General features: G+C 35.6%; 1 protein-coding gene across 1 annotated transcript; it reads left to right on the forward strand.

Moving 5' to 3' along the window:
- Positions 1–80: 80 nt before the first annotated feature.
- LOC129000919 (dolichyldiphosphatase 1-like) lies at positions 81–12,758 on the forward strand. The gene is made up of 6 exons (XM_054428003.1): positions 81–193; positions 4,755–4,855; positions 5,690–5,874; positions 6,774–6,872; positions 7,556–7,684; positions 8,495–12,758. Exons 1-6 carry the CDS (start codon positions 91–93, stop codon positions 8,622–8,624), a joined length of 747 nt encoding a protein of 248 aa, XP_054283978.1. The 5' UTR covers positions 81–90; the 3' UTR covers positions 8,625–12,758.
- The last annotated feature ends 12,746 nt before the right edge of the window (positions 12,759–25,504 follow it).

A 25,504-nucleotide genomic window follows, 5' to 3' on the forward strand; every position in this document is an offset into this window, starting at 1 on the left:
TGTTTTTTTTTACTTCCTTGCGTTTGTTTTGATCGTGATTTGTGTTGTGTTGTGTTGTGTTGTGTTGTGTGTGTGTCTTGAAAGTTGAAAATGGCCGTCGCAGACGAACACTACGGCCATTCAGATGGTCAAAATGTTAATAGTGATCTTGTGTGGGTACCTCTTTCAATGACATTCGTCGAGTATCCTAAAGGTATTGTATAGCCAAAATTTAATTACCAAACCTTAGTACTGGCGTAGCCTAAAAGGGATCCACTTTACTTGATGTTAGCTTCCTCTTGACCTAGGCCTTTTGCACCCAGAGTTAGATTTTCTATCTTTAGACATGTAGGCCTAAGTTATAAAGAGTTTGAGGATACACTTAGTTTGAGGATATATTTAGGCCTATGTACATTCAAATTCTTTCATTTATTGTTCTCCAACTACTTAGAGCCACAAAAAAAGGGTCTAGGCCTAAGTACAGGAAATATTTACTTAATGGCCTAGGCCTATGTAAAACTTGGTAGGCCTATTACAATAGCTTAGCCTAATTACTTAGTGATAACTTACAAATTTGGTACCTATTTGTGTAGTAGACCTAACCAATGTAGAATACTTATAAATAAACATCACCGATCAGGAACACATTCACACAGAATGGTAGCCTAATAAGGAAGATTGGCATCAGAACGTAACTTAGGGGCACTCTGAAGGGCAGGGCTGGCTAGAGGGTAACTGAATGGAAATATCGATTATTTGATTGTTTTATTCGATATATCGTTTGGTTAACCCTAGCAGTGGCCAATGTTAGAAGTGGGGAATGGCCAACCCATTTTGGCGATTTTGCAGACCTTTTTTTGAAAATTCGTAAAAATTCAACCGTACAAGTAAACCTAGCCAACCTCATATTCATTTTGTTCGGAAAGAACAGGAGAATCTAGAAATAGTAATATCATAATGATTTAGACGGTGTACCTATTTTATCGGTAAAGTTAAAAAAAAATAAAAAAAATTGAATTTTTTTTTAAATTTCAAAAGCGGCCTCGGTATTTTTTTTTCCACGGATTTCTTATGGGAAATTCATTATGTACATTTTGTAGACAATCTAATTCCCTACGGTACATAGAAATATATAACATGTTAGGAAAATATTTTTTTTATATAAGTTTTTGGGGCGAAATAAGTATAATGACAAACGGAGAACCAAAAAAATTGAAAACCGTACAGTGTTAGTTTATGTTGTAAAAAGTTCTATAATAATATGTGTATACTAATAATGATATAGGCCTATACATGTTTGTAAAGCTAATGAAGTAAGGAATCAAAAAAAGTCATAAAGTTTATTGTAAAAATAATTTTTTACTTATAAACATACGTATATAAAATAATGTTTTTATATTTTAGCGATTTCTCGAGAAAAAAAATTCACAGTATTTTGTACCTATACAACTTTTGTACCAAATTTTTTTTACTTCAAACCAACTTAATAATCTTGTACAGTAGTGTATTCAATTTACCTACATAAAAATGTATAACATGTTAGAAATATTTATTTTGTAGGCACGTAATAGGGACATAATAATACAATAACCGCAAATAAGTTAAGTGTAAACTATAGCCTACAGTTTTTGTTTGTGTTGTGAAACATTATGTAGGCTGATGATAGCCTATGTAGCCTACATATTTGTAAAGCTAATGAAGTAAGGAATCCAAAAAAGTCATAAGTATGATGGTAAAAAGTTATTTTCACCTATGATTATGTATCAATTTGAGAACGTTTTGAATTGTTTGCGCATTTCGAGAAAATGGAGTGTACAGTATTAAGTAGCCTATATAATTTGTTTACCAAATTTTTTACACCCAAACCAATAAACATGTTGTAGTGTATTTATTTACCTTTATAAAAATGTATAACACCTTGGGTAAATCATTATATAGCATATATAGCACCTCTGAATGTCAGAATCGTCATTTTTGGACATGATGCTAACAAAATACAGTAGCCTATTTAGTATAGGCTATAACTTTTTTACAAAATTTTTTACCCCCAAACCATTATAAACATGTTGTAGTGTATTCATTTACCTTTATAAAAATGTATAACACCTTGGGTATATCATTATATAGCATATAGCATGGTGAACTATGGTCCGTCTCGTACAACAATCTCTGAATGTCAGAATCGTCATTTTTAGGACATGATGCTAACAAAATAGTACAACCTTTTATGAACACTATTTCACACAATTCAGTAATATTTATGCATGAAGATTACTGTTATACACACACACAAACTTCTCTAACACTAACACTACGAACTAATAATGTATTTAGTAATAAATCTCGGATAACACGAGTACGAATACTATTACCGGCAACAACACAAACAAACAATGGCGAATACAAGACAGCTGACAGACTGTAGCAGTAATGACTCACGTCGTCTACATGTGAGCATACAGAAATAACCCTGAGTGCAGGGCTGCCACTCTCTGAATCTATATTTCTTCCTCTTCAAAATGATATACTATATGACTAGTAATAATAAATTACACTGTATGTAATTCGTATTTTCCACATCGTCCTACCAAATCGCCCTATCAAATCCAAGAGGGCGCCACTCATCCTACACTCATCCTTCACTCATATTTGGGTTAAAATACACACATAGTGGCGTCCCCATCTTAAATAATTGATAATTGATTGATTGGTGTCTCCACAATCAAGGGACTCAATCATAATAGTAGGTACTGTGATCACGCAAGTTGTTGGTTAGACCTAACTTGTAGCCCAATGACTTTGTGAAAAATGCACATTACATCTAATGCATGATTACTAAAGCTAACCAATTAACTTTACTAAGCAATGATGAAAGTAACAGACCTAATTTGTATTATACATGTATACATTGTATAATCAACCTGATGAATCACTAACCATAGAAAATGCTAAAATCCAAAAACTTACTTCCCCTTAGGGTAATTGTATTCACACCAATACAGCGTACCAAAATATACATTCACCTAAGTTTACAATTAGTTTGTGTGTCAATTTAGTTTTATGTTAACTTGGTGAATAAAACAAAGTACATTGGCATTATCTTATCTCTCATTAGATATAGTATAATATGATTGTTAACTTCATTTCAATGTAAAACCAGCATTTAAATTGCCTTCCAGTCTTTACTTCTACTGTATTAGTTTACTGGATTTTTGATAATATTTACAGATTTTATTGACCTAATAGGCCAACATGAAATTATTAAAAGTCATCTAAAAAGTTACTTTGCAATGGAATCTTACATTTTATTGCAGTACTGTATAGAGTGTTCTTAGAACTTGTTAAGTGCTTCTTTGTAATTAGTAGGCCTACCTACTCCAATATAATCTAGTGTTTTTTTTTTTTTTTTTTTTTTAGGAATAAAATTGTAGTCCTTAGTATCCTCTATCTGGTTTGAATCCAATGGCTTCCTCATAAACAAAGAGATAAAACTAAAAAAAAAACTGTTTTTAGCCTTAGACCGTGTGAATTAAATATTTTGGACGGTTGGTTATGTAGACAATGTTAAGTTTTTTGTATTAATCTGGATTACATAACTTCTAAGCTTTTAATGGTAATTTTTCTTATAGCAAAACTAACACAGTGTATGGCTCAAAATTATATTAATACCTACAGCCTACTTTGCTTATTTTCAATATATTTTTAGATACAATATTATATTTTACGGCAATCGCAGCAAGATAGATTAAATTTTAATCTTACAAAAGAAGTTAGTTAACTTAGATTAACAAAAGGGTGTACCCCTACTGGAACACTGTAAACCCCTGTTCATTCGGCTACAAATTCCAACAGTAATTAACATTTGACTTTGTATTATATCCTAAAAAATCCCAACTTAATCAAACACAATTCTCATGTTTATAATACTAGGATTAAAACCGAAAAAAACCATGGTTTTTTTACATTATTTAAAACTTGTAAAAGCCATATTGTAATTTCATTAAATACATAGGTACTACAAGCTAATGCATGTAATATCAAAATATCCTGAAAATACTTTTAAACTAAATTCTACAAATGGCTTTTAGATAAGCCCTTTTGTTCTCTAAATAATTTTTTTGATATGCCTTGTATTAATTTTAAATAGGTACCGCAGGGTAAAAAAAATAACCAAAAATACTTTTAGATTTAATTAAAGATTTCACTACCATTATTGTGTTTAAATGCCTAATTTTAACAATTTATTGCTAATACATTATGACTATGTCTGTCTCTGACTGTACTGTATGACTTAGTCAGTCAATACCAATTATTTTACTACAGTAAAATATTATTATTATTATCCGGATCACAAATGATATTAGTGTTTTGATATCAGTCAACCCATACTTGAGTTTCTCTTTAGAATAATAACAGGAAGTTTTCAGAAACAAGCACCCTCATTCCTGTGCCTTTTTATGAGTGATATGTATCCTAGTAGTGCACTAACAAGTCTGTGAATTTGTGTGAAGTAGTTGTGAATACAAATTACTAAGTCTACCATTACTAGATGTAATAGGCACAGAAAAATAATCATTAAGCCAGCTCATCAGTATATATCGGCCTCATTCCTTGTTCGTTCAAGTAAGTTAATAACCTATATTTTATAGCCTTAAACATGATATTATTAATGGCTTCACCTATCAAACCACAGACTCAAAATGTCTCATAACTATGGAAAGCATTTAGTTATAATGTTATGCTTTATTTCAATGGTACTAATTTTATAATTGCAGGTGACTGGTTGGGGAAGCTGTTTGCACTTGCGAGTCTTTCCCCCTTCGGCATCTTGTCTGGCTTTGTTGCTCTTATCCTCTTTAGGAGAGATTTACACACTGTAAGTAAAAGAAGTTATAAAATGCCTCAAACCTAGTTAATCTGTTCTTAGACTGAAATGTATTGACTATTTAAGTATGAATAGTTACACTTTGTACAGTAACCACTTTTTGCTTTGTTATCTATACAAATTTCAGGAAAGTTTCACAAAAAGATATTTATATTGTATACAACCCCACCAATCCGAACTTGGATCAGACTCTTCTCAGCTAATCGACCTTGCCATCGCTAATTGGTAAATTGATCGCAGTAATATCGTGACTATTTTCCTTGGCTGTGTCAAAATAATCACCGCACCTGCAATTGCAGCAAAAATCTTGTTTCCCACCCCTGTGATCACGAAACATCATCATCATCCGCAATCACAGAAACATATAGCCATCCTCCGTGATCGTGAAAAATTATTGATCGTCCCCGTGGTCATTAATATGCTCATATATATGTCATATATATGTGCTCATATATAATATGGTCATTAATATGTCGTGTAGGTAATTTAATATGCTCCTGGGATAATCCGAGGAGCATATTAAATAACCTTTTCTCTGTTACAACCATGTTCCCAGTACCTACCTTAGTAGGTAGCGGGTAAGTACTGTACCTTAAGAAATTAAGTCTTAAAATTCACTTTTTGTCTTTGTTTTCCCACAGGATCACAAATTAGTGGTACAGAGAAAAAATATGCGCTTCTAAATGTATTTTTTTATTAGGGATGTAGCCTAAATGTGCTTTCCTTGATTTTATTAATATTTCATCACAAATGCAATGATCAAATCACACATAAGTAGTAATGAATCTTCTAAGACATAGTGTTATAAACAACGTGATGTTACAGACAGTGTTCTTTGTCGGGACACTGCTGAATGAGTTGCTGAACCAGTTGTTGAAGCTGGCCATCTGTGAGCCGCGGCCGATGCATCGCAGCGCTCACACGCTCTACTCGGAGTATGGGATGCCGTCTGCACACGCTCAGTTCACATGGTTCTTTGCCACTTATGTCATTTATTTTGTATTCATCAGGTAAGTGTACTCTTTAAATATCCTTAGTAAAATAAAACATACCATAAAACTCCTTTTAACTGAACCCTGTAAAACCAAACCTGAGTCAGCTGAATACAAAATACAAATTTTAATCAGTTTGAAAATTAGCTAGGGAACGAGAACTGTTGGTTGTTGGACAACTGAAAAAAATTTAATGAAACAGACCACGACTTATACCCTGATGAAGTTAGTTAGGGAAAAATTTAAACATTAGTTCAATATGAGCTCAGCAATTGCCGGGGAACGTTTTAATTGCTGCCAGCCTGTAGCTTAGAATGCAAACTTTATTTTGGTGTAGGTTAATACTAAAATTCCCGTAAAATCCCGTCTGGCAATGCTTTTGTCCCTGTTTCGGGGATTTTCTTTCTTCGAGCCACATCACAAAGACACTGGCTACGGATCCAGGCAGTGCTGCTACCTTTGGGTGTTTCAGTGAACTACGCCCACTCCTGGCGCAACGCAGCACAATCACCGCTGCTCTTTTGTTATTCTTCAGACTGAAATATTTGAATACCAATTGCGTTTGCTGATTTGGTGGCGCGCCCAGGTGACCTTTGGCGAGCGCCTGGTTGAAGGTATGCCGCACTGAACGCGTTAATGGGATGTTGTAGTGGGATGGTATTGGAAAACTGGGATTTTAGTATATTTAAAATAAGTTACTCAATTAAACTGAAACTGTAACAACGGTCTTTCAATGTTGAAATTAGATTTTTTTTTTTTATCCAATCCTATTTGGGATTTTAGTTAATAACATTAATTAGGCCTACTTACTTACTACATCAGTTTAAGAGGTATGAAAGTTATTTTTTGTTTGTTTTTCATGGTGTGTATATTTAGTATATTTATTATTTGTTTGACATGTGTGTTGACTGTTGTAGACTTCACCATATGAACAACAACACAACTCTAGAGAATGTGTGGAAGGCAGTGATCACAGTGTCTTGTGTCTCGCTAGCCGTTGTCGTCAGTGTAGCAAGGTGAGTGAACAGTTGATGGTTGTTTGTGCATTTATTATGATAGTTGTAGATTAAACATACTCCTTTGTAGGTTGTCAAACATATGGACCCCAACTAATGACGGTGCTGTGTTGTTTACTATTTACTTCTTCTATTGTATTAAACAAACTTAAAACTATTTTTTGTCCTACTGCAGCAAAAACATCTATTTTTAATACATGCGTTACGGGTTTAAAGTGCTCTTTTACTCCCTAGGGAGTAAAGAGCCGTTTTACTCCGCAGGGAGTACAAGCCACCTGTTGTAAACTTCAATCGCAAGAAATTAAATTGAATGTATCAAAATTATATATAGTCGATTTAATTGCTTGTAGCTTATAATGGAATCCATATACAACCCAAAGTACCATAACTAAAATATTTAAATGGAACTTTTGAGAAAACTACAATTCATAATACTTAAAATGTTCGTCATGACGAGAAACCTTGCGCAAAACTACGTTACTTTATTATGCCCTAGTGATGAAATATACTATTAACTTAACAATATATTTGTATACCACTGCTTTTCCTGAGTGACGGAAGTTGTAAAGTTTTCCCTAATATACAGAAGGAACATTAATTAAGTAATTAAGATGATGGCAGGGCTAAATTCTGGCATGTTAATGCTTCAAATTTCATTGCGATTGGCCTTTATTTTGTTCCAGGGTTTATCTGCAATACCACACTTGGCAGCAAGTGGTATGGGGTGCCGTAGTGGGCTTCTTGTTTGGAACAATATGGTTTGCACTTACATACCTTGTGTTGACTCCATATTTTCCTATTGTTGTCACATGGTAAGTCAGGCTATTCATTGAATTATACAGTATAATAAATTTTACTTAAACCAATATTAATAATATTTATATATTTACCATTTGTTCATACAGTCATAGTGGTAGAATAATCTGTATTGGTCGTAATTTTTGGTGTTATTCTGAATCAGATTTCTTTCGTAAAGTAAAAAATTGATTGTACCTCATTGACAAATGTTTGCTATTAACATTAGTACTAAATGAATATTTTTACCCATTCTCCAAAAAAATATTACACACGGATACTTTTGTACTTTTTTTTAAGCAATGTAGAAAGTTTTTTTTATTTGTATGGGTGGAAATGACTATTCATGTTGACTAGGAGTCATGCTGTTGGATAATCTTCAGTATAGTAAAAACTACATAGTAAAGAAACAGTACAAAAGAGTAATATTGATTTAGCTTCTCAGCACATGAAAAATAGGGCATTAAAAAAGCACTAAACAACGAGTGTTAGTGTATGATTTAGTTTACCAAACTCCCTTTGAATGTTATTTGTTAAGTTACTGTGAAGTTACCATTAAGATGTGATAACGTCATCTAAAAAATTTGGATGGATCATATATTATTGCTAAGTTAGATGATGTTTGAACTTGTAAAGCTGCTACCACTTTCAAAACACATTCAGAAGAATATTTTATGTGCTCTACAACACATAGAGGTTATAATACTTCTACACAACTACTTCCTCTCTCTTTGGTGGGCAATAAAGAAAAGTGTAAGGTTTGAAGAGGTTATGGTTTGTTTCTCTTACATAAATTTGTTAAATCAACTATTAATTAACTTTCACAGGCGAATCTCTGAACTGTTGCTGTTGAGGGACACAACTCTAATCCCCAACGTATTGTGGTTCGAGTACACCAACACAAGACAAGAAGCAAGGGCCAGGGGTCGTAAGTTGGTGAGCTGCAAGTCACAATGACATCTGGTGGCTGATCTCCGCAGTTACTGGCCTCGTAAGAGGTAGCGTCAAGCCAGACAGTAAATACTCACAGGCCGACTTTACGGGTAACTTATCTGTTGTGTCTTTACGTTACGAGGTGCAATTATTTTACTGTGCTGTCTCGGTGAGAATTGTTCTTGTCAGTAACTTAACTGTTTTTGTGTTTGCCATATTTAATTTAAGTGACGTAAAAGACTCATAGCGTACTTGTTTCAATGGCATTTGTGTGTTACCGACTTGATTATTAAGTCTCCAAGAATGTATAACTTAGGTGCATCTATCTTTATGAATGGTTTTGTACTTAATATGTATTATGTATACTTGTAATTAGCTGTATAGATAAACTATACCACAGGCTATATTACATGTAGGAATGTGAGGTAGCCTATGACTTGGAGGGAAATGTTGTCATTCTTGCCATCTTCATCTGCTTCACCTTTTAATCATGCACCTCTTCTGCTGCTGTAAACACTTTTCACTAGTGTATTACACTATTGCTACTGTGTCCATGACATCAATTTAATTGATATTTAGTGAGCATTGATTAAAAGACAAATTTCTGATTACTACCATTTATTAGTGGAAGGTTGAACAGTTACAAAATAATTTTAAAAATTTCATAGTTTTGTTTCTTCAAATAAGTTTTAGCTCAGCAATTTTTTCTAGTATAAAAGAATATTGTACAGGGTGACACAAAGGAACCGGACGTTTTTTAAATAAGTAGTACACAGTAGTTACATGGAATAAAATGGTTTTAATACTGTACATAGTGAGGTAAACATTTGCCATTTGTTACAAAACAGTCATTTTTTGAAAATGACGTCATGCATATGGTGGCCATGTACTTCTCTACAAATGTTCATTCTGGTCTGAAAATCATCTGTAACTCCGGTCAGGAGGTCTTGTTCAATGCCATTGATATCTTCTGTGATTCCCAACTTCAAATCCTCTAGAGTGCGTGGTTAGTGAGCATAAAAACGATCCTTAAGAAACCCCCAAAGGAAGTAATCACTAAAGGACAAGTCAGGTGACCTTGGTGGCCACGGTATGTCACCAAAGAGAGAAATCACCTTGTTAGGAAACATTCATTCAATACTGCACTCACTCTGGCAACGTTTTCGTGTGTTCTCGAAGTTCTAGAAGCCTGGTGGTTTCTTTCTTGTTAAATTTCCAGTTGTTCGGAACCCTAAAACCCACCTTAATAGCGTAATTCGGCTTGAAACCGTTCCATGGCGTTCAATATTAAAATGTCGACTAAATTCCCACTGGGTTTTGTCGACGGATTCACCATTTTGGACTGAAGTTTCGTATGCGAAAACGCGATGGTCTAGGGTCCACTAAGCCATTTCAACAAAAATGGCAAGCCTTACTGAAGGTAATGACATAACCTCAATCTTCCTACAACGTACGACAACAATGGAACAGCTGTTAAAAAAACGTCCGGTTCCTTTGTGTCACCCTGTATTTAGGTACCCTCCACTCTTGTCCCTCTACAAGTTTAGTTTGTTATTACCAACAATACACAATATTGACGTAATCCTGAATTTTTCTAAGTTTCAAGTAAAAATCTGTTAGACGTTTTCAATTTACAGATATTTTATTTTTCACAATTTGTGGTAGAATTCAGGAGCAGTTACTGCCTCCTTGTGTTTATGGACTTTTACATCATCACTAGTGTCGTGGGGCGCATCCACACCTGGCACAGCCAAAGTGTTAAAGGGGGATTTATAGAGTATCAACCAACCAGATTTTAACTACAGGAGAGGTTTAATCTAAAGAATTTTCGCCATGCAAATATTTCTAGGCTAAATATGTGTGATTATTAATTTGCATTAAAGTATATAGGTAAACAAGAGATTAAGGTTCAAAATATTAACCTCAGGTCTAAATTTTTTTTTTAATAATGTTGATAGGCTAGCTTGATCTTTGCATTGTACTATTTTGGGGGAAAAACATCATTTATCAAACAACCATAGGTGTAAGTAAAATGTTTGGTGATTTAATATTCACTGTAATACTGCCATATTGTTATATAACACACATTTTAAATGTAATAAATGTATATCTGTACTATTAATGGAACAATGCGATTCTATGAAATAAGGCCTAAAGATGTTTATTCTTAATTTTGTTTTAGAGAGATAAGTATGGGTTCTTGTTATCCACAGGTTGTTTTTGCTTTGTCATTATTGTATAATTTATTCCCAGTGCAGTATTTTCTTGTTCCATGTTAGTACTAGTATTCGTCACAGAAAAGAATGAAACAAAGAACTTTTATGTAAATGTTGTTTTGGCCTGACCAATCCCCAAAACCGGTTTTATGGATAAGAGGATTGAGATGTAATTGACGATAAAACCACAATACAGGGGTTTTGGTTGTATTTTGATGAGTGGAAGACCATTAGGACCCCAGTTAGTCGCCTTAAAAGTGTACCATTGAAATTTTCCTGCCTTATTATTTCTTCTCTGAAATTTACATGTTAGCTGGTTAATTTTGTTAGAGTAAAATCCTGCTGCTGTCTTTTAGTCCAAACAATGTGTCTGTGTAACATTGTAAAGTTTGTTATATTTGTATTTGACTGGCTGGGTAGCTGAGTGGCTATCAAAATGTCGCCGGTTTGATCATGAGAAAGGTCAACGATTCTTTTATGGTTCAAAACTGGACCCAGCTGTCCCAGATCATTGGGCTTTAAATAAATTATCGAAGAACCAGCTGATCTTGGTCAGTAACAAAGCTACACAGTCATCTCACACCATTCTAAGGTGGCGGCCCCATCTTAAATAATTATCGATCATTTGCTGTTCTAGAGTTAGTAAAGTGTGTGGTAATTGTTTGGTGACAGACAGGAACCCCTAAAATGCTTTTTACCCACCTTTAGAGTATTTTGACTTAACCTTACTCGACTTATGGAAATGTAATAATAACAATAGAAAATAACCTTTGAGAAAGAATTGCTTTTGTGTTGAGTTCTACATTTTTGTCCCTGCGACAATATGGAACATGTAAACAATTTTTGTAACTTTGTCAACACCATTTATATGTTAGAAGTTATAACTGTTCATGTAGTAATACATAACAGTGAAGTATCATTGTATTTCTACTTTAAAATTCTTGTAGGCTTCAATCTCCTCAATTTGTTATCCAGAATGCATAAAGTGCATTATCTACGGCCATGGATATCCTTGAAGCACACTCAGAAATAGATATGCCAACTACATTCATTGCATGGAAAAATATATATCTGTAATCCTATTACCGTCTATGAGTCAAGTAAGTCTTTGCATTTATTACACAATGTCCTGGAGTTTTTTATATGTTGCTAAGCCAATGGGATTATCACAAAAACCTGACAATTTAAGTTATAATGGTGAATTTCACACCAGACCAAAAAGTGAGGATCAGCAGGCTAACAATCTTCTTTTTCTTTTATTTACACAAATAGCATTTTTTAACATTTTAAAAGTCCTAACCTTGGTCTTGTTTCAAGTTCAAGTAAAAAAAAATATTTTAGCTCAAGTAGTGAACACTGTATCTCACTTTAAAAATAAACAAAAAGTGAAAATAGTTTTATTTTATTTTTTGGCAAGTCTTAGTGAGTCTATAGTGGTTAACTAATTTATTTGCAGGAACGGAAAGTAACATTTCCAACTTGCAAAACCCTTTTTTGGTTTATTAAAAATGATGTTCTGCTGAGTATAGGTGACACGTGGTGATAATGCATTAATGTCTAAGCTTAAGTTTCTTAATGTTTGATACAATAAGACAGACTAATTAAAATAAGCCTTTCAAATGCAATGCTTCCTGTATTAAGTAGAGTAGAAGCAGTTTTGTAAATCATGTCTACTGTTTATGGCACTGTCGAGGTAGCATTCTTGATCAATTGAAGAAAGATTTGCTTCTAATAACGCAATCATAGCCGTATTTGTACGAACAATACTTTTCTTGGAACACAACGCACAAATAGATTAAGTGAATAATTATTGTGATTGATTAAAGTTGTTTTGTATGTATGTACCTAGTGAATTGAAAATGCTTTGCATGCATTTGTAAATATATTTTTTGTATATATGTGTAAGTTGTATATAGTTTATTGTAATAAATAAAATCTTATGTTTGGTAAGAAGAGTATTTTTCATACTTTGGTCGGATAATACCTCTTGCATGTAATCTTGAAACCAGAGCCAGTCTTGGATGATGTGGGGCCCAGTACAAATATTCAGAGCGGGGCAAAAATTTAGGATAACAACAAAACAAAAACTCAATGTATAATATTGCCAATAATGGAATTGCTTCCCCTAGCAAAGCCTAAGGCAGGTTCTGTTTTAAAACAAACTGAATAGCTAATAATTACTGACTGTCTTGCATCTTAAAATTAGAGGATATTATTAAAATGTTCATTACATTACAATACCTATAACCGATTAATAATTTTCAAAACCAAGCCAAAAGATGTATATCCATTATTCTCAAATTTTATTCATTCGATTCAAAGACATTTTTACACAACAACCAGGTGGCTCGAGTATGTGCAAATTCAAATTGTGGAGGCTGCAATCGGTAGGTATATTATTTTTTGAATCTCAGAGATTTTCTGAGGGGGACAGAGAAACATTAGTTACTAATTATAGAGGTTTTTGAATTAGTGAGGTTTTACTGTAACTTCTTAATTAATACTTAATCGTACTTTAACTAAGACCGTTTTTTAATTACAAAAATCACTACTCATAGAGAGGTTATGCTTACCTTAATGACTTCTCATTGCCACTGATTGTGATACAACTTATTGTCCCAACCACTCACTCATTGTTTAATCAATTATTAAAATTAGTCTTAACAGCTGATGAGTGATGTTCGAGGTTTTACAATTTTACTACTTTTCTCTCAATTCTTGAACCTCAGTTGCCTAAACTTGTACTGGTAAGTAACAAAACAGTACTGTAAAGTAAGTAAACCTTTTTAATTCTAAGAACTGAATTGTCAAGTCTAGTTTTTAAAAACTGTAGTAGGTAAATAGTCTTTACACGATCGTTACAATACCCAAATTACCTTACCTACCCTAAAATATCACATTTATATGTTGATAAACTTTTAATAACGAGGACAGGCCCGTTTTTGACAATGTCAGCGCCCTAGGCACAACTAATAGTAGCGCCCCTTTGAAATATACAGGGTGTCCCATAAGTAAACAGCCAAACTCCAGGAAATGGTTCTATGGGTAAAAAAAAACAAAAATCAAGAATAACACAAATGGCTTTGTGAACCAGATATTCGCCATTTTGTTTTTTTTTTTCACATGAAATTTTTATCTTTAAAGTTTTTCAAGCGATCATTATGAAACTTGGTATGTATGTTAAGGTAACAGACACCCATGTTAGAAAAAATCATTTTGATTCATCATAAATCTTCAAAATGGAGGCCATTTTAATTTTTTTAAGCTTAAACTACAAAACAATGGCAGATTTTATGAGAAAACGACAAGAACATTTTTATTGGGAATTTTAAATTCCCTATCAAACGATACCAAGCTCAAAAAGATTGAATAATAAGAGATAGCTGAAGTATCACGATTTTTAGTTGTAAAATGGGACAAACCTGACTTGCTTAGCCTTTTTCTACCCCATTTTACAACTAAAAACCGTAATATTTCAGCTATTTCTGATTCGATCTTTTTGAACTTGGTATCGATCGATAGGGAATTAAAAATGCCAAATAAAAGTGTTTTAGTAAATTTTTTCATAAAATCTGCCATTTTTTTGGAGTTTGATTTAAAAAAATTAAAATAAATGGCCACCATTTTGAAATTGTATGATAAGTCAAGGTCAATTTTTTTTTACATGGGTCTCTCTCTATATCATCTATGCCAAGTTTCATAAAGATCGGTTGAAAAACTTAAAGATAAAAATGTTAATGTGAAAAAAATGAAATGGCGAATATCTGGTTAATGAAGCCATGATTTTAGAAAAAATAATTCTATTCTCGATTTTATTTTTATATTGACCCATAGAACCATTTTGGAAGACCCATAGAGTTTGGCTGTTTACTTACGGGACACCCATATAAAAGGGTGACCCTTTTAAAATAAAAGGGTGGGCCCTTTTAAAAGGGTAATCCGGGAATTATGCATGAATAATGTTATATTTCTACCTGGAATTGTCAATTTACCACGATCGCGCATGACAACAGTGACCTTTACATGATCGTGGGAGACGATAATATGTCTACACAAGGCCGAGAGGGATGATCAGAATATTACCGCGACCGCAGAAGACGATGATGATCTGCTCACGACTGCGGGATATGATCAACATTTTGCCGCAATCGCGGGAGGCAATTACGACGTCTTCACGACCGCTAGAGACGATTACGATCTCTACATTACCGAAGGATCACAATCGGCCGCGAGGGATTATCAGAATTTTACCGCGATCGCGCAAGACAATAATAATGTCCACACGACCGAGGGAAAAGATCAGAATTTTGCCTCATTAGCGGTAGACGACGATAATCTCTTCACGACCGTGGGAAATATTTAGAATTTGCCGCGATCGCGGAAGACGATAATGATGTCTATACGGCCACGGGAGACGATAATGATGTCAACACGGCCACGTTGGATTATCAGAGGTTTACCGCGATCGCATGTAAATACAATTACAAAATATTTTTTTTATTTTCCAATTTTTGGCGCCCCTCAAAAAAACCAATTGCCTAGCGCCCTAGGCACGTGCCTACCGTGCCTATTCGGTAAATCGGCCCTGAACGAGGAGACAATTTTCCATGGACTTCTACGGCATACTTGGTTTGTTTTGAAGCTTAACTATCTGTTTGTAGTGTCAGGAATTCCCCACACACGACTCCAATATGAATTTTTTTGGAGTAAATGGATTATTTTGTCTGACTCAAATAATTGACTTAATCTAATCCTCATTAACAGTTCCCACCCTCCGGACAGCTCACCTTTACTGCTTCACCACTTCCTACGTCATGGATCTGTTTTCCTCCCTTCCTATAGCATTTTAGGTTTGCAGATACCTTAATCTAATCGTCACAAACAGTTCCCACTCCGCACGGCTCGCCTTTACTATTTCCTTCACCACTTCCTAAGTCGCGGACCTGTTTCCCTCCCTTCCCATAGCATTTTAGGATTGCAGATAACATACTCTAATTGTTATAAACAGTTCCCACACTCCGGACAGCTCAACTTAACTTCTTCCTTCACAACTTCCTACGTCGCGGACCTGTTTCCCTCCCTTCCCATAGCATTTAAGGATTGTAGATACCTTAATCTAATCGTCATAAACAGTTCCCACACTACTGCTTGCCTTTACTACTTCCTTTACCAGTTCCCCCACTCTGGAGAGCTCGCATTTACTACTTCCTTCACCACTTCCTACGTCGTGGACCTGTTTTCCTCCCTTTCCATCGCATTTTATTATTGCAGATACCTTAATCTAATCATCATAAACAGATTCCACACTCCAGACTGCTCGCCTTGACTACTTCCTTCACAACTTCCTACGTCACACACCTGTTTCCCTCCCTTCCTATAGCATTTTAAGATTGCAGATACCTTAATCTAATCATCATAAACAGTTTCCACACTCCAGACTGCTCACCTTTACTACTTCCTTCACCACTTCCTAGGTCGCGGACCTGATGCCCTCCCTTCCCATAGCATTTTAGGATTGTAGATACCTTAATCTAATCCTCATTAACAGATCCCGGACAGCTCGCCTTTACTACTTCCTTCACCACCACTTTCTACGTCGTGTTTGTGAGGATTAGATTAAGGTATCTGCAAAAAGTTTGCAGATACCTTAATCTAATCGTTACAAACAGTTACCACAATCCAGATGGCTCACCTTTTCTACTTCCTTTACCACTTCCTACGCCGGGGACCTGTTTCCCTCCCTTCCCATTTTAGCATTGCGCAGGCATTTTAGGATTGCAGATACCTTACTCTAATTGTTATTAACAGTTCCTACACTCCGGACTGCTTACCTTTACTACTTCCTTCACCACTTCCTACGTCGCGGACCTGTTTCCCTCCCTTCCAATAGCATTTTAGGATTGCAGATACCTTAATCTAAACGTCATAAACAGTTCCCACACTCCACACTGCAACCCTTTACTATAATCATAGAAAAAAAGTCCTGCTACAATGTATCGAGTAATCTTCAGTATAGTCTTTGCTCAATAGCAACAACTGATGTTTTTCCTTTTGTACTGTATTTGTAATTTGCTAGTAAGTATACTGTGGATAGACAACTAACTTGCAAGTCTTTTGTTTACCTTTTCTTGTTATTTAATTCAGCCAAGATGGTTACTTAGCAACCCATAAGACAAATGTTAAAAAAAATGTGACTTTCAGTTTCATTTTTCTACGTAATTAGATCTTTGTTGGCAGTTCTAACTGCAGTAAACTCGTTTTAAGGCCAGAAATAAACTACTTACAACATTTGAAGTCGGAGGCGTTTTTGAGATCTTTGTGCAAACATACATACAAACATTGCTCGTATTAGAGTATGGGATAATACTACTTGAGACTTTTTTATACATAATCCAGAGTCTCTAGTCCATTGTTAGGCCCTGTACACATGAGGGCGGCAGCTTGGCCGTCACTAGACCGCCAGTACTGTATTTACCCAATTATTTTTCTATTGTTATACTTGATAAGTCTTTTCAGCAAAAAACTCAACTAACTCTTGCCACGCAATCTTTTTTTAGTTTATATCCCAAATGCATCTTCTTTTTGTACTTCTTTAAAGAACAGTTCAATGTTGTTCTTTAAAGAAGTACAAAAAGAAGATGCATTTGGGATATAAACTAAAAAAAGATTGCGTGGCAAGAGTTAGTTGAGTTTTTCTGCTGAAAAGACTTATCAAGTACTAACAATAGACCAAACATCCAATCTGGGTAAATACAGTACTGGCAGGTCTACCGTGCGGCAAGCTGCCGCCCTCAGTGTACGCTCTCTTCCAACTCTAGTTAACTCCAACCGTGCGGGAGCTGCGGCGGTCGAAGGGAAATCTACGGTTGATTGGGTTTGTTGCGGTTGATTGGAAGTGGGCAGTTGCATGTGAACGGTCCCATTTGCTCCTTTGTACTTTCAAACGCCACGGTTCCTGCACAATAGCAACCGCGGCGGCTGCCGCCCTCATGTGTACAGGGCCTAAAAGGCTTATACATATAGTGCAAAAAGACTATTTAAAAGTTCAGTTTTTTCACAAAAACTAACAAGGAATTGATGTTTTTTTTTTACTAAAAAGTGTTACTCAGTCTTGTAGTTTCTTTATTACAAAATGCCATTGGCATAAAACATAGGCCTACATGGTAGAGTATAAAAACATGTACAAAATGAGAATTGTTTTATACTATTTTTTAAGTGTTAGCATAAAATACCCCTTGTTAACAATCAAATTATATTATTTCCTGAAAAGTTACTTTATCTTAAAAGGATGTCTTGAAGCATCTTTTTTCTGTACAGTAAACGACCTCTGCACAGAAAACAATAAGCTAATCTATTTAGTATTTACATAATAACGGTCAAGTGACATGTTAAAATTGGTAAAATATGGTTTTGTTGTAATAGGGTAACTTTTATGCTAATCTTGAGGCATACAAATATCCTTAATTTAAATTATTTAATCCAGCACAATTTTGATAAAACATTAATTAGCCTACACTTTGACTTTGAAAACAATATATAGGCACTGAAATGAAGGTAAAACTCATAATCTGTACAGGTAACTAAAAAATGTCCAATTCATGAGATTTGTTACCGTGAACATGATCTCAAGTAACACGGTTTTTATCACAGTCATAAGTTTCTTGTAGCATTTATTTACTATGCAATCAGTTTACTTTCTGTGAGGCTAACTTAGTCACACGTCTATTTGTTTGGTTAGTTTCTTTTTTCCAAGTGGTACTAACTTTGGGGTCTGCTGGTGTTCCATGACATTTTTTAATTTTCTGTGCAATGGAGTCTGGAGGATTTGCTCAGGAGACAATTCTGTGTGTGAATGCTCCTCATAGACACTCGACATGGTTGTGTGTTCAGGATGACATTTCTGTTTTACAAACTTCTTTGGGGTTCTTTTTCTCTTTTTTCCTAACTGTATTGTATCAATATCAACTTCAACTTCAATTGCTTCACCTTCATCGTTACTGAACTCAATCTGAGTCGCTTTTGGATTTATTTTGTTGTTTAATTGGTTGTTTTCCACAACCGTATCATATGTTGGATCAAATATTGTAGGAATTGCACTAGTGTGCACTCTTGTTTTCATGGTGTTTAAAAAACAATCATCTTCAAAGTGCAGTTCACACACTACTTTCTTATTTAAAGTTTTTTCAGAACAACTAAATAATGCATCATTAGCACAATTATTTATCCAAGCCTGGCATATGTGAGGTCTAGTCACTGGGAAGGAGAAGAAGTGTAAAGTTGGATTTTTCTGCTTATTTCTTCCACAACCATTAACTGAACAGTTATTGCGATTCATTTTTTCTGAAAAAAATAAAATAAAGCAAAATGATATTTAAAAAATTAAGTTTAGACCCTTGTTACAGAAAACCTAATCACACACACAATGTTGGGAGGTCTAGTTACAGGGAAGAAGAAAAAGTGTTAAGTTGGATTTTCAGCTTATTTCTTTCACAACCATTAACTGAACAGTTATTGCAACTCATTTTGTAAAAAAAAAAAAAAAAATGATTTTTTAAAAATTAAAATTAAACCCTTTTAAAAAAACACGCACACGCACACAATGTTTTTTCATTCCTGTATAGCCTACTGTTGGTAAATTTTCCTAAACAATTCTTTGGCTATCCAAAATTACCTTTTTTATTTCAGTTTTAAGAGAGGTTCACTCAATGCATGTATACCATAGCCTTCTTAAGGCAACAGAGTTTGTGTGTGGCAATGTCACACTGGCATGTGTATTTCACTTTTTTATGTTGTTTTGTATGGTAATAACAAAAGTGTAAACAACATTACCCATGAGCTCCATTATAAATTTAACAGCTGTTAAGGTTTGCAAGTACAGCAGTGTTGCAACTTTTGTCTTGTCGCGGCCTTCTATTAGAGGAGGCTATGCCTACTAACTGCTAAGGGGAAATAGCATACAATAGCAGGTCTTACGGGAGCGGGCTATGTGGTTAAATACGACTCTTTAGGCTTCAACTGATTAATAGGGTTAGAGTGGTGGAGGGGTGAGAGCAAAATTATGTGAAATCGGTTCCTGGAAAGAGGCCTGTGAGGTACGGTTAACTCTTTAAACTGCCCACTGGCAATATCTCAATGTAATGCATATTTTTTTTAATAAATAAAAACTCGGTTGCAACAGCTATAAAAAAGTTTATCAATTTTTAAGCGCTATTTTATTTGTGAGGACAGCTAAATAGTGCTGGGTGTCAACTATAGTTAAAATTCACAAATTTTTATTTTTTTTTTTATTTTTTAAAAGAGGTTGGCGGCCTCTTTTAACCTTGCATTTGCCCGTCCACATAGACTACAGATCTGTGCGTGGAACGTATCCAGCAAAGCAAGGCGTGAGCCGGTACAGTACAAAGGTGAACTGTACTGATAAAAGTTAGTGGCAGTGACCAGGATCCGAACCCACGACACTGCTGCCATGGGCCCGAAGTCCGCGACGCTACCGACTGAGCCACCGACTCACAACAGAGAACACAAATTCGTGTGTCAATCAACTTACTGGTTCTTGTGTAAACTGTTACATTTGACAATTAACTAAATTAGTTACAAATGATTTTTTTGGGTAAGTTTTTGAAAAATGCTAGAGTTAATTAGGTGTTATTTAGAGTCAACTGATAACTTTATGCCCGCCCATTTAAACTCACATGATCGAAAGACGTTCCGGAACAATATACCTATCATCGTCGCTTAGCACTAAGTTTATTCAGATGAAACACAAACAACGATATAGCCTATTATTGTTCCATAGCGCTTTTTGAGAAAAAGATACACAATTAGGCCTATATATCGTCGCATAAGTTAGCACTGAAAGGGTTAAATAATTACCCTTTTTTAATTAGGGCAGTTAATTCAGTTGAAAAAAGTTAGGCTAATAGCTTACACTTGTGTATTATCTTCAAAGGTTGTACAAAGTCTCAATGTTTTTTTAAAATCACTACCTATTTTTTTGATAAATCCCATTGAGAATTTAATGCTTGGATTCCCATTCCATCATTTAAGTGTCAACTAACTACTATTGCGTTTACCTTAAATTAATAGGTGCCTAGGCCTAGGCTAACTTATATTTCCAACATTTTAAATGGCAGCTAAGTTTTCGGAGGCCACAAGACAGCCAACATAATGGACTAGTGAGCTGTGAATGAAAGTCGCCTATATAAGGTTGTTAACTTTCCTGACTAGAGCAATCAAGCCTTATGCCCAGTGCACATGGTGTGACTGTTTTACAACAACTGTTGCAACCCAGTTGCGTCTGAAACCAGTTTGCAACTGAAACAAAGCTTCAGCCCGCACACGGTGTGACTGTTTTACAACAACAATTGCGTCTATTGTGCAATCAGTGGAGTGTTAATTTAAAGTGCAGTTAAGTTGTTTTTAAGGCCCTAAGTGCGCTTACTATGTCAGACTCAGACAAAGAAGACGTTTTTAGCTATTATCAATACCGAAGGATCATTGGGTTCTCCCTTATTTGTGCAAGAATGTTAGTTCTAGAATGGTTCTAGGCTGTTTGTAGCAGCTCCGAGCGCTGTCACAGTCAGGAGCTGACTGTGGATAGGAAATTTAAATCTTTTTACAGTGCGACAAAATACACCTTTTTGGAATAGCCTATTACTTTACTACGGCCATCAAAATACCTCTAAAACACGGCTGCAATTTACTTTAAGTCCTACACTCATTGGAATGAAAATATCGATAATTTGATTGTTAAATTCGATACCGGTAGGCTATATCGTTTGGTTAGTTAGGTTAGGTTAACCTTACCTAACTAACCAAACGATATATCAAATGAAACAATCGATTGTTCGATATTTTCATTCGAATGAGTGTAGGACCTAAAGTTAAGTGCAGCCCAAAACACCACTAAAACACCCCCGTGGTCTCGTGCAACTGAAGTCTGCAACGCAACTGCAACCGCGAGCTCACGGTTGTACGTGACTGGTTTCAAATGTTTTTTGAGATCGCCAACAACCAGTTGCATCAAGTGGGCGAGTGGGCCTCCCCACTGCAATACATTGCCGAGGTCACAAAAAAGTTGCACGCACAAATGGTTTGCAATGACAGTTGTAAAACAGTCACACCATGTGCGCTGGGCCTTGGTAAGGTTAGGTCTACTCCCAAGTTGCAGGTTGGCCTACAGTACTGTAGGCCCTAAGCATAATAACATCCCTCAGTATCTTGTGTTCAGCACTCACTGTTCAATGCCTTAAAATACTGGTCATAGACAAGCTCAGTTAAACTTTCCAACATGTGTTAAACAGACTACCTTAAGATTATAGTGTAACTTAGGTCTATGCACGAATACTGGTGTAAAACACCCTTTTCAAGTATTCGTGGGTCTAGGCCTATTGTACTACTGTGAAGAGGAGTATGAGTGACTAAACTTTTAGTTACTTAATTAGATAAAAACTATTTTCTTACCTAAATCAATGCATTTTCATACACGAAAACTGGGTAATTTAATGTTAGTTCTAGTTGTTCACAATCATATATTTTTATTCTTGCCACAGACCAACGAGCAACGACTGAACGACCGTCTGTGTATTGTGTAAGTCCTAAGTCGTCAAGTCACTAGTCAGTACTCACTACTCAGTACTCAGTAGTAAAATCAAAAGCAAAAGCAAAATGCTGAAGCTGGAAATCTTCTTAAATCTTAAATGAAATAAAAATGAACCCAATGAAGTAAAGAAAAAAAACGATTAGATTAACGGATGTATTCGTTGGCGGCTTGACGCATCAATTTATTTTATTTCATTATAGAAATAAGTTAAGTTAAATGAACTTAATGAAAGAAAATTCGAAAATTGTTCTTTCTTCTTTGTTAATTATTATTGTTATCCATTCGACCATTCAAGTCAATCGGTTTTTTTACTCCACCAAAAAAGGCAAAGCAAAGTCAGTCACGTCTGGCGGCATGGCGATGGCAGTGAACAGTAAATACTAATGCCATAGATTAAGCATACTCCCTTAGATTCACGGCTGCCTTTCAGGCCGCGGCCTGGTAGAATTGGCAACGTCACAAGTCAGTGTTTCAGTGATGAGTGTTTCGCAATGGGGTCGTTTGAGTGCACTCGCGCCAACTCAATGTTTCACTCATTAGGGTTAAACAATTTTTAAGGATTTTTTTTTAGTTTACATAATTAATTTGGTCAGCTGGGCTGTATCATGGCTGTATTCCGTTGAATTAGTATTTATTAAAGTAAATTGTATTACAATAATCTTTACAGTAAAAAATATACGCTTGGATCAGAATAATCTGTCTTCAGGTAATCCATCATACCAAAGTATTTTGGAGAGTATGCTCATGCTGAACCTGAAGTTATAGTTTTACTACAAAGAAAGATTTAGTCTATACCAAGCCAAGACTTGTTCCCCGGTACATGGGCCTTCGTCCATTGCATGCACAGTAAATTGCACCTCTCGCGAATAACTTACTTACTTACTGCCGTGGCTCCACAAATCTCAGTTGATTCTTCGCCTCGTAACTACAATAACAAATTTATTCAACAAAAAACAAAATACAGTTTTGCAATAGTCATGTCAATCTCTTTACGTCTAAAAATTTTAACTTAAAAAATATTATTTTCCTACAGTTCCCATAAAACAAATAAGTTGGTAAAGAAACTTAACATATTTTTATACAGAAGTGAACTATTAATAAGACATTTAATGCTGTGACTAATACAACATTACAACAGCTGACCAGCTGATTTACAGCCAGTGCTGCCAACGTTTCGCGCGCATACGACCTTGTCTGCATGTTACGCGCTCACTATTTCGTGCCTTCACGTTGCAAATCTGGAGTGAGACAAAGTAATTAGAGTGAGACAATGTTGTCTCACTGATGAGCGAATGGGCCACTTTGCTTTCTCAAATCAGTGAGAGAACATGCACATTCGCCTCACTCGAGAAACCATTCCTCTCTCGCCTACGGCTCGTGAGTAAGGATTTCTCTCGAGTGAGTCAATTGCTCACTTTTCTCACTAGCTGCACAAATAACTAAGGTACGCGCACACTGCGCCGCCACCGCCTTTTTCAGGGGGGGGGGGGTGCGCGTACTGCGACGGCACGGCCGTCACAGCATTTTGGACTGATGTATTTTGCAGTTGAGTTGTTTTGCTGTGAGCAGTGAGAGTGTGGGAGCTATGGATATCGACGAAGACGTGGTGGTAGTTGGATTAATTTTAGGAGAAGATTAAATTAATTAATTAATTATTAAACTAAGCTATCTCGTATTAATAATTGAAAGTTAAATTCACAACCACTAAGCTCCAAAATTGTGGAAGCTAATACTCTCACGGTTTATCTACGTTATATGACTTTAAATGACGTCCGTGCCGTGGGGTGCGTGCACTGGGACAGCACGGACGCCGCGGAATTGTCCTGAGATTCGCTCCTCCAAACTTTCTGACAGATGTCGGTGGCGGTGGTGGCGTCCGTGACGGCCGTGCCGTCCTAGTGCGCGCACCTCCATTACATTACATGGGAACGACTTTTGGAAAAGGCCGGCCGTGACGGCGCAGTGCGCGCGGGGCTTTATATTCTGTGGTGTCTGTCTCTGCTCTATAGTCTGCACAACTGTACACTACATCCTTCTGCTTGTCCCCTAGTTGTCTGTCACTGTCACTGTCACTACTGTCAGTTCAGTTCAGGGGCCCTATTTTTGAAATGGTTGACAGTTGAGTCAATCGTCAGCACTCAACTCAACAGTCAACCATTTCAAAAATAGGGCCCCAGTTGTCGTCGTTGTCGATGTCGAGTTGTCAATTGTCAGTTCCCTCGTCTCCACTCCACTCTCCATTGTCCGATATTTTATTGTTTCTAACCTAAAAGAAGTAAAACACCCAAACCTTTGCTAACAAGTTTATACATTTTAATTTTAACTTGTAGTATTGGACAATGGCTAAAAATACATCGAGTTCAGCTTTCAGAAAGCTTGACGTCGATCAGTGCAATGAGGATATTTACAGGGAAGAAGAGCAAGGAGAACTGCAGTCTCCACCTGTGGGACCAGATGAGTCAGAAGTTACTTCACTTCTAAATCAGTATCCTTAAAAAAATTGCCTGGTTTTAGTTTTAAAATTTAAATTATTCAGGATCTCAATACGATGAATTTACCCTTCCTTGTACTAAGTTTAAGCTTATTTAATTTTTACCATGAATTATTGAGTAGGTAACCTAAAGTTTCCCTAATGTTTACTTGGGTCTACTGCAATATTTTACAGTTACCTCTATCTCCTACTTTATTTATCTTTCTATAGTTCATCAAATAGCTTAATGTTAGTATCATTGCTTCCTCAAACTTAGCATAGTAAGCTTAGGCCTAATAAGCTATGTTGGCCCAACTTTTGACACAATTAAAACAAGGTGTTAGCCCGTCCTACGTACGGGAAACGGTGTAGGCCTATAATTCAGAACAGCTAGTTTACACGTATAAAGACAAATGTTATTGCAGCCTACAGTAGAAAGAGTAATTATCAACTGAGAAGTGTATAGGCCTAGTCAACGATATCACCTTCCATTGCATACCTATAACTCTTCAATAATCAATATCACCACAATACAATTACTCATACTATACACAATTTCCAGTAAGTCTGAATTGAAACTCCCTAAAATAAAACGAAAACATCCAAAAAAATTCAC

The sequence above is a fragment of the Macrosteles quadrilineatus genome, unplaced genomic scaffold (assembly GCF_028750875.1).
Source record: "Macrosteles quadrilineatus isolate MER2022 unplaced genomic scaffold, UCM_ALF_1.0 Scaffold_8__2_contigs__length_117827958, whole genome shotgun sequence".
Classification (NCBI taxonomy): Eukaryota; Metazoa; Arthropoda; class Insecta; order Hemiptera; family Cicadellidae; genus Macrosteles; species Macrosteles quadrilineatus.

Excerpts from the sequence above, each read along its gene's own strand:
- LOC129000919 (XM_054428003.1), top strand. The coding sequence starts at position 91 with ATGGCCGTCGCAGACGAACACTACGGCCATTCAGATGGTCAAAATGTT. Across the intron at positions 194-4,754 it reads ATTCGTCGAGTATCCTAAAG|GTGACTGGTTGGGGAAGCTG; the intron begins GTATTGTATAGC and ends TTATAATTGCAG. Across the intron at positions 4,856-5,689 it reads TTAGGAGAGATTTACACACT|ACAGTGTTCTTTGTCGGGAC; the intron begins GTAAGTAAAAGA and ends GTGATGTTACAG.